The 10,499-nt window shown below is 46.2% G+C and overlaps 1 protein-coding gene across 1 annotated transcript in view; it reads right to left on the reverse strand.

Annotated features, from left to right (window-relative positions):
* The window catches only part of LOC127649495 (mitogen-activated protein kinase kinase kinase 11-like), a 32,585-nt gene extending 23,480 nt beyond the window's left edge, over positions 1 to 9,105 (reverse strand). The window contains exon 1 of the mRNA XM_052134615.1: positions 7,648 to 9,105. Coding sequence (XP_051990575.1) covers positions 7,648 to 8,377 — 730 coding nt within the window. The 5' untranslated portion in view covers positions 8,378 to 9,105. The remainder of the gene's footprint in view (positions 1 to 7,647) is intronic.
* Positions 9,106 to 10,499: the final 1,394 nt, after the last annotated feature.

The raw sequence follows: 10,499 nt of genomic DNA on the forward strand, positions 1-10,499 counted from the left end.
AGGTTGCTCTGGGGGGATTGTCCCTGTAATAAGTGCACTGTATAATACATTGGTAATCAGAAGGTTGCTGGTTTGATCCCCACAGTCACCACCATTGTGTCCTTGAGTAAGACACTTAACTCCAGGTTGCTCCGGGGGGATTGTCCCTGTAATAAGTGCACTGTATAATACATTGGTAATCAGAAGGTTGCTGGTTTGATCCCCACAGTCACCACCATTGTGCCCTTGAGTAAGACACTTAACTCCAGGTTGCTCCGGGGGGATTGTCCCTGTAATAAGTGCACCGTAAGTCACTTTGGATAAAAGCGTCTGCCAAATGCATAAATGGACGCCAGTATTTAAAGCAAGAATTCAACATTCTTCAGTGGAACACTAAGGGGAGTTTAAGAATATCCAGGATGCTCATCTCCATATAATAAGTCACTGAGAACAGGAGCTGTCAAACTCTAAAATTACATAAAAACCCCCAATAAAAATAGTGAATATGACGTGTGCGATATACGTGTGTTCTCTGTTGTGTGTGTGTGTGTGTGTGTGTGTGTGTGTGTGTGTGTGTGTGTGTGACTGTACACGCGTGTGTTCTCTGTTGTGTGTGTGTGACTGTACACGCATGTGTGCTCTGTTGTGTGTGTGTGTGTGCTCTGTTGTGTGTGTGTGACTGTACACACGTGTGTTCTCTGTTGTGTGTGTGTGTGTGTGTGGGTGTGTGGGTGTGTGACTGTACACGCGTGTGTTCTCTGTTGTGTGTGACTGTACACGCGTGTGTTCTCTGTTGTGTGTGTGTGACTGTACACGCATGTGTGCTCTGTTGTGTGTGTGTGACTGTACACGAATGTGTGCGTGTGACTGTACACACGTGTGTTCTCTGTTGTGTGTGTGTGACTGTACACGCATGTGTGCTCTGTTGTGTGTGTGTGTGACTGTACACACGTGTGTTCTCTGTTGTGTGTGTGTGTGACTGCACACGCGTGTGTGTGTGTTCTGTTGTGGGTGTGTGACTGTACACGCGTGTGTGTGTTCTGTTGTGGGTGTGTGACTGTACACGCGTGTGTTCTCTGTTGTGTGTGTGTGTGTGTGTGAGACTGTACACGCGTGTTCTCTGTTGTGTGTGTGTGACTATACACGCGTGTTCTCTGTTGTGTGTGTGTGTGTGTGACTGTACACACGTGTGTTCTCTGTTGTGTGTGTGTGTGACTGTACATGCGTGTGTGTGTTCTGTTGTGGGTGTGTGACTGTACACGCGCGTGTTCTCTGTTGTGTGTGTGTGTGTGTGTGTGTGTGACTGTACACGCGTGTTCTCTGTTGTGTGTGACTGTACACGCGTGTTCTCTGTTGTGTGTGTGTGTGTGTGACTGTACACGCGTGTTCTCTGTTGTGTGTGTGTGTGACTGTACACGCGTGTTCTGTTGTGTGTGTGTGACTGTACATGCGTGTGTTCTCTGTTGTGTGTGTGTGTGTGTGTGTGTGTGTGTGTGTGACTGTACACGCGTGTGTTCTCTGTTGTGTGTGTGTGTGACTGTACACGCATGTGTGCTCTGTTGTGTGTGTGTGTGTGACTGTACACACGTGTGTTCTCTGTTGTGTGTGTGTGTGTGACTGTACATGCGTGTGTGTGTTCTGTTGTGGGTGTGTGACTGTACACGCGTGTTCTCTGTTGTGTGTGACTGTACACGCGTGTTCTCTGTTGTGTGTGTGTGTGTGTGACTGTACACGCGTGTTCTCTGTTGTGTGTGTGTGTGACTGTACACGCGTGTTCTGTTGTGTGTGTGTGTGTCTGTACACGCGTGTTCTGTTGTGTGTGGGTGTGTGACTGTACACACGTGTGTTCTCTGTTGTGTGTGTGTGTGTGTGTGTGTGTGTGTGTGACTGTACACGCGTGTGTGTGTTCTGTTGTGGGTGTGTGACTACACGCGTGTGTTCTCTGTTGTGTGTGTGTGAGACTGTACACGCGTGTGTTCTCTGTTGTGTGTGTGACTGTGTGTGTGTGTGTGTGTGTGTGTGTGTGACTGTACACGCGTGTTCTCTGTTGTGTGTGTGTGTGACTGTACACGCGTGTTCTGTTGTGTGTGTGTGTGACTGTACACGCGTGTTCTCTGTTGTGTGTGTGTGTGACTGTACACGCGTGTTCTGTTGTGTGTGTGTGTGACTGTACACGCGTGTGTTCTCTGTTGTGTGTGTGTGTGTGTGTACGTGTGTGTGTCTCTGTTGTGTGTGTGACTGTACATGTGTGTGTGTGTGTGTGTGTGTGTGTGTGTGTGTGTGTGTGTGTGTGTGTGACTGTACACGCGTGTTCTGTTGTGTGTGTGTGACTGTACATGCGTGTGTTCTCTGTTGTGTGTGTGTGTGTGTGACTGTACACGCGTGTGTTCTCTGTTGTGTGTGTGTGTGTGTGTGACTGTACACGCGTGTGTTCTCTGTTGTGTGTGTGTGTGACTGTACACGCGTGTTCTCTGTTGTGTGTGTGTGTGTGTGTGTGTGTGACTGTACACGCGTGTGTTCTCTGTTGTGTGTGTGTGTGACTGTACACGCGTGTGTTCTCTGTTGTGTGTGTGTGACTGTACACTGCTGTGTGTGTGTGTGTGTGTGTGTGTGTGTGTGTGTGTGACTGTACACGCGTGTGTTCTCTGTTGTGTGTGTGTGTGTGTGACTGTACACGCCTGTTGTGTGTGTGTGTGTGTGTGTGTGTGTGTGTGTGTGTGTGACTGTACACGCGTGTGTTCTCTGTTGTGTGTGTGACTGTACACGCATGTTCTCTGTTGTGTGTGTGTGTGTGTGTGTGTGTGACTGTACACGCGTGTTCTCTGTTGTGTGTGTGTGACTGTACACGCGTGTTCTCTGTTGTGTGTGTGTGTGTGTGACTGTACACGCGTGTGTTCTCTGTTTTGTTTGTGTGTGTGACTGTACACGCGTGTTCTCTGTTGTTGTGTGTGTGACTGTACACGCGTGTTCTCTGTTGTGTGTGTGTGTGTGTGTGTGTGACTGTACACGCGTGTTCTCTGTTGTGCGTGTGACTGTACACGCGTGTTCTCTGTTGTGTGTGTGACTGTACACGTGTGTTCTCTGTTGTGTGTGTGTGTGACTGTACACGCATGTTCTCTGTTGTGTGTGTGTGACTGTACACGCGTGTGTTCTCTGTTGTGTGTGTGTGTGTGTGACTGTACACGCGTGTGTTCTCTGTTGTGTGTGTGACTGTACACGCGTGTGTTCTCTGTTGTGTGTGTGACTGTACATGCTTGTGTTCTCTGTTGTGTGTGTGACTGTACATGCGTGTGTTCTCTGTTGTGTGTGTGACTGTACACGCGTGTGTTCTCTGTTGTGTGTGTGACTGTACACGCGTGTGTTCTCTGTTGTGTGTGTGACTGTACACGCGTGTGTTCTCTGTTGTGTGTGTGACTGTACACGCGTGTTCCCTGTTGTGTGTGACTGTACACGCGTGTTCCCTGTTGTGTGTGTGACTGTACATGCTTGTGTTCTCTGGCCCTGTGGCACGTTCATTCCAGAGAGTCGTTGGGAAAGCACTGAACACCCGGTGCATGCTGGGAATGTTTCTTTGGCTTTATATAGGGGGAATCCCATGCCGAGCTTATACCTGCTTCATTCCAAAATCTGTTCAATCTCCGGATGAGGCCTTTCCAAAATAAAGAGGCTGTTGGCCCTTATCAAACACACTGACACAGAGAAACACAATTCAGCACAGTTTCCAGTTCATCCCGCTGAGGATCTGGAAAAAACATTGTGGCATGTGAACAGTCAAAATATTATTAGACCATAACAAACTAAACAAACCCTCTAGTTAGAGACTCTTAAAGCTGCAGTGTGTCATTTCTGTACTTCGAGCATCATCAAACAGAATGGCAAAAATAACAACGGCACTCTTAATGGCGGTGTTTTTGGACTCTCATTGTTCAAGTCAATAAATAAAAGGCACATTTCTAGTTTCAACATTATTCGTACTTCAGAACTTTGTTTTGTTGGACAAGAAAAACTAGCTTCATACTATATGACGTACATTTGGTTTTTGACCATTATAAATGGGTCAAATTTAACAATTTACCCACGGAGCCCCATTGAGAGCCCCATATCTCTGGACGTCAACCACACAGGGCCTTGAAAATGAAGACAGACAAAGTGAAGTTTGTTCTGAATCATAATATAAAAGGATATTAAGATATCTGTAATACTTTAGGAGTTACAGGCACTCCAACTTTGGAAAAACAACAACGAAAATGTGTTTTTCACGATGTTTAGACTCCCACCATTAGCATATAATGCAACGGGCGCTGCGGATGTCGACTGATTTGAGTAATAGATCTTCCCGTCTCGGTTTAAATATAAAATCCTGACACTGACACCTTTCCAAGTGTGTTTTTAACCTGTAGTTTTGCTCCAAAATCATGTGAAAATGGCCCCTCTCTACATAATAATGGATTACTGAGTAAATATTGATCCATTGCATTTAATATTTTGTCTTTATCTTTCTTCATAAAGAGTATTAACAAAGTCAAAGTAACTTGGTCGGGGAAGTTTTCGACATTTGGTTGATTTGACAGTGAATAACCCAAATATTATGCCATCGTTTCACCCGATTAGTTAAACGTAAAGACTACACACCAACAACTGCAAATGATGCCTTAAGTCAATGAAACGGGACAGCACAGGGCAGAATGTAGGCATGTGCAGAGGTGGGTGAGACCACCCAAACGTGAGTCTTGACACCCAATAAAACATTAAGCAAACACGGTATCGGGGGTCTGGGTATCTCAGCGAGTATTGACACTATCACACCTGGAGTCGTGAGTCCGAATCCAGGGCATGCTGAGTGACTCCAGCAAGGTCTTCTAAGCAACCAAATTGGGCCGGTTGCTAGGGAGGGTAGAGTCACATGGGGTAACCTCCTCGTGGTGGTGATTAGTGGTTCTCTCAATGGGGCGTGTGGTGAGTTGTGTGTGGATCGTGGAGAGTAGCATGAGTCTCCACATGCTGCGAGTCTCCGCGGTGTCATGCACAACGAGTCACGTGATCAGATGCGCCGATTGACGTCTCAGAAGTGGAGACAAACTAAAACCTATTTGCCATTTAAACTGTTTCAGTAGGAAATCCATCAACACAGGGAAGAGAAATGGCACTTGTTAGACCATTTTATGGGTTCTTAAAGCATTTGTGTTGTTACACATCATGATGTCGTCAGACTCGACTGGATGCATTTGTGCTACAGCATTGATCAGTGCATCTCTGCATCAGATGAAGAGGAGTAAACATCAGCGATCCGACGAGAGGACAAAAGGAGAAGTCAGCGAGTGCTCTGAATTCCCACGATTCCTCGACTGTGTGTGTGTGTGTGTGTGTGTGGTTTCAATCTGCTGATGCCAGCTCTTAAATGACTGGGTGAATTATAACAGACAGTGAAAAGTGTGTTTTCGTGCCATGTTGAGAATTTGAGAGCCTGAACATTTCCCAAAAAACTACTTAAAGAAACAGTTCTGCCAAAATACCCTTGTGTCTTCCATCAGCTCATTTCATTCAGCCAATCACGTCTGTCAAGCTCCAAAAAGACCACAGAGGAAGTCTGTAAGACTCGTGCGCTATATTTCAGGTCTTCTAAAGTCATACGATTTGGAGTGTGTTGCAGCGCCCTCCTCTTTGGCCACCCCCCCCAACAGGTGGCACTTTAGGAAACGGCTAGTTCGCCTGTGACACGGCCCCGAGCGAGAGGTTAACTATAAATCATATTAATGACACACGCCACAGCGGCAGGTGCGTTCACACGCCCAATCAATCCAATATTTACATCCAAATCCACTTTTTATGTCCCGCTGTTTCCATTCACTCAGGGCTGGACTGGGAAGAGGAATCGGCCGGGATTTGAGCGGTTGAGTCGTTCTATGGTCCGTTCTGCATAACGCGGCGGCTCATTTTAGCTTATTGCGCCCCAATCGACCCGCTCGGTTCTCCCGATGGCCAGTCCGCCCCGATTGGCACCAAAGTGCGTCGGCCCACCGGGAAAATGCCCGGTATGCCAGATTACCAGCCCTGTGCAGCCAACGACGCTGAGGAAACGTTTAAAAGACTAAATGAAGACATGTGTTGAGGAGAATAACGTCTGTAAAACATACATGTTCAGTGTATGTCGACATAATCTTATACAATTTACCCTAAACCCAAACTCTTATCATATGCTGATTTATCCCAGAGGTCTCATCACTTCGTAACGAGTATATCATTGCTTTTGGTCAGGTAATAAGATCGTTTGGGAAGTGTTGTGATCACTCTTATAGACGTGGTCACGTGTCGAACAGGGAAATGAAAGTGAATGGAGACTGGGGCTGTCAAGCTCCAAAATGACAATAAAAGCCCCATAAAAGTGTCTGAAAGTATTCGTCATGATATCAGAAAATGTTCAGAACGATCACTGGCCCGGTCGGACTAGTGCCACATATCAGTGCCCCTTTTTCAGCTGGGAAAGGAGCACCTGTTAAAAACGAGCTTTATTATCCAGCATAAGAACGTGTTTGGCCTGAATAACCCTGAAATGTGTTTCTATGCTAACACAAACATTTCTGTAAACATTGTTACAGTGAAGTGTATCACCATCATCACATTACACTCAGAGTAACATGTTTAAGCAGTATTATTATTCTGAAACTGAAGTGCAGATTTGTCCCGAGCGAGTTTTCAGACAGATAAACACAGGATACTGGAGCGAGAGACGAGTACGGACACGTCTGAGAGGAAAGAGTAAAAACAACAGGCACACAGAGATAACATCACAAACTACAGCGACTCAATTGTGTTGCAAGACGCTTCAAAACTTTGTTTTACGCAATCGTGGCGGTTTCCAGCGCGGCAGACAGACTCGGAAGTGGAGGATCATGGGATATCCGTGGGCGGACAATAACACGCTAGGCGTGGAGTATAAAGGTGGAAGAGAGGAATACAAGAAAATATGAGAGTCGTTGAGTCATCAGTTACTCAACCTCATGTTGTTGTAAAGCCCGTGTGACTTACTTTCTTCAGTGGAACACAAATGGAGATTTGGCAGAATGTTCATGCTGATATTTTCCATTTAATGAAGGTGAATGGTGACCACAGCGGCCTCCATCCACTTTCACTGTGTTTCTGCTCAACTTCTGCTTTTGTGTTACCCAGAAGAGTTTTAACGACACTTAATCATCAAAAGGGTGATCAACTAATACACTTAGGACAATTAGGACATTTCATGACATCGTTCTTACCACATAAAAATGAAAATGCAACATTGTCTTATTTTCTGGAAAAAGCGTGTAAAGTCCTTACAAGAGATGAAATGCCATTAGCATCAGAAGGGCAGAAGATGGTCCCGTTTACAGGGGAATCCATCAACATTTGGTGTGTTTGATGCTCACATGTGCCGATGGGGCAAGAGAAATAAACTGCTTTCCCCTTTGAATCGAGTCTTGCCCCATTGAGAAGCACAAAACAAGACCATCTTCTGCCATTCTGCTTCTCCACTACACTGACTTTAAGACCGTTGGGACACTGGACTTCTGCAGCCAGAGTTTGACAGGAACTGAAGGAACCCCATGACTCAGCACTCATGATCCCAGTCCCCTAAAAGAGAGTCTGCACTTAAATAATTTAAAGGGCCAGAGTTAAACCACGTGCACTTACTGTTGTTCGACTTCAGGTCTCGGTGGATCACGGGTACGATGGCCTCGCTGTGGAGGTACAGCATCCCTCGGGCGATCTGGATCGCCCAGTTGACCAGCACGTGGGGCGGGATCCGACACCCGGCCAGAGCCCGGCTCAACGCCCCACCGGACGCATACTCCATGATGAGACACAGGTTGGGTTCCTGAAGGCAAACGCCCTTGAAGGCGATGATGTTGGGGTGTTGGAGCATGGCGAAGAGTCTCGCCTCGTTCTGGACGTTCTGGGCCGTGACGCTGATGTCCTCGTCCGGGTCCTGACGGGCCGCTTTGACGGCCACCAGCCCGCCCCTCCAGTTGCCCCGGTAGACCTTCCCAAAACCCCCGACCCCGATGACCTCCTCCAGACTCAACTCTCTGAAGTCCACCATCTCCGGCTGGAACTCGCTGACCACGGACGGGCCCAAGTCCTGGACCACCCCGGGATTGAAGGAGACGTAGTTGGAGGGGAAGATTCCCACTTTGTTGTTGACCTTGCCCGCCCACCATCCTTCGTCCCCGGATATCTCCGTATCCAGAGACAGGACCTCCACCAGGTCGCCTTTACGAAGGGTCAACTCGTCCTTTCCCGTGGCCTCATAGTCGAACAAGGCGGTCCAAACGGGGTTGGTGAAGTTCCCCTTCTGGGTCTGATCCAAACTCTTCCAGGTGGACAACGGGCTGTGGGTGAAAATGGTCTTCAGAGGCTCCATGGAGCTTCAGGAAGCGGCTTGAATGCGATGAGATGCGTTTGGACGTCGATTATCAAGGACGCCCTGAGATCTCTGTACGTCCGGATCATGGGTCTCCATCACACATCCAGATCCATTGGACTCTCCATCAAAGTGCAAAGGTGGACCTTCAACTATGAATGAGTGGTCCAATGTGACTCCATGTACCAGAACAGTGGCGGATGGTCACTTGAGGAACACTTCAGCCCACATCCTCCAGAAACAGTTTGTATAAAGCGTTCAAAGAGACACAAACATGGACCTTACCCAGATCTCAAGGTATCTCCAAACATGAGATTAAACGACATATCACACTGAAGGGTTTCTGTGAGCTGTCAGTATTTATAGCCGAGCAGGAAGCGCTCTCAGAAGAATAGCAGGAAAAGCGCATTCAACTGCGCGCAAAAAGCTGTCGCACGCGTTCAGAAACGCACTCGCGTCGTCTGTAGCGCAGCGTCGCTGATTTCGACGCGAACGATCATGATGTGTCTTGTGTCCGATGTTTGTGTAGTTCCGTTCGGGTTTGTACAAACGCAGTTGAACTTCTCTCGGCGTCGGGAACAGGAAGAGCGTCGCGGGTCTGCTGATCGCGTCTCCGTTCGGATCGTGTTTTAATGTCGTCGCGTCACTGAGGCGGCTCGGCGTTGAGCGTCATGAGTCGCTCGTCTCACAAACTTTCTCAAACTCGGCGTGCTGTGACCGTTCACCGTGAACTCTCGCCGCGAGTACGGGTGAGGGTGGGACGGGAAAAGTATCAGATGACTGTCGGTCCTCCTCCTCCCTCTTGTGTGTGTGTGTGTGTGTGTGTGTGTGTGTGTGAGACAGAGAGTGTTAGTGTGTGTGTGCAATATTATTGCGAAATATATTTTTGTATTTGTCTGAGATAAATATATAAGGTATTATAATGATATAAGAATATATATATAAATGCATGAATATAAAATAATTAAAATAATAATAATAATAATTATTATTATTATTATAAGGAAATAGCAGCTTATTATTATTATTTTTAAATTATTATGTAAAATCATAAATTTTTATCATACATAGTATGTATAATTTAATAAAAATATAAATAATTATAAATATAATACATAATAATAGTACTTCATAACATTTTATAAATCAGTTCAATAAACTGCTAGACACACACACACACATTATTAAGGCAGGGATATCTAAGGTCAAAGGTCACCCCTCAGAAACAGGACACAGTTTGATAATTCCCCATGATTCCTGCTGAAACTGACCTGATGTCTGAACCGCAGATCCTGAAGAGGAAATGAATGTTTTCCAAACCTTTGATGGTTGTTCCACCTCTCCGGCGGTTGAAATCAAAACACAATGTTGAGAATTTGACTTCACCTGAACATGACAACAACAGACAGCTCGTCCTCAATCATTCATAGTAATCTGGACATCATTGAGGATCATCTATTATTCAAATGATCACAGTTATTCACTTTCAGGACTCACCCAGTGTCTTTGTCTCTCTATAAAGGGAAACCGAGCTCGTTTGTCTGTCACTCGCTTTCTTGATTCTGGGGACAATCGTGGAGAAACTCCAAACAACAATTTAATTATAATATAATATTATTCATTTGCTTTATTGGTCTGACGGAGCAAAATCACAACCTTTATATCACCAAAACTCACACGAGTCATCATTTCTGCAGGAAGGATGCAGTTGTTTATATAGTGTGCTAGTCGCAACACACACACACACTCACAGTCATACGCACTCAATCACACACACACACACACACACACACACACACACAGTGTCATACACACCCACTCATACACACACAATCTGTCATACACACACTCTCACAAACTGTCTCACACACACACGCACTCACTCAGTCATACGCACTCAATCACACACACACACACACACACACACACACAGTGTCATACACACCCACTCATACACACACAATCTGTCATACACACCCACTCATACACACACTCTCACAAACTGTCTCACACACACACGCACTCACTCAGTCATACACACACACACAGTGTAATACACACTACACACTCTCACAAACTGTCATACACACACACACACACACACTCACTACACACACACTCA

The sequence above is a fragment of the Xyrauchen texanus genome, chromosome 1 (assembly GCF_025860055.1).
Source record: "Xyrauchen texanus isolate HMW12.3.18 chromosome 1, RBS_HiC_50CHRs, whole genome shotgun sequence".
Lineage (NCBI taxonomy): Eukaryota > Metazoa > Chordata > Actinopteri > Cypriniformes > Catostomidae > Xyrauchen > Xyrauchen texanus.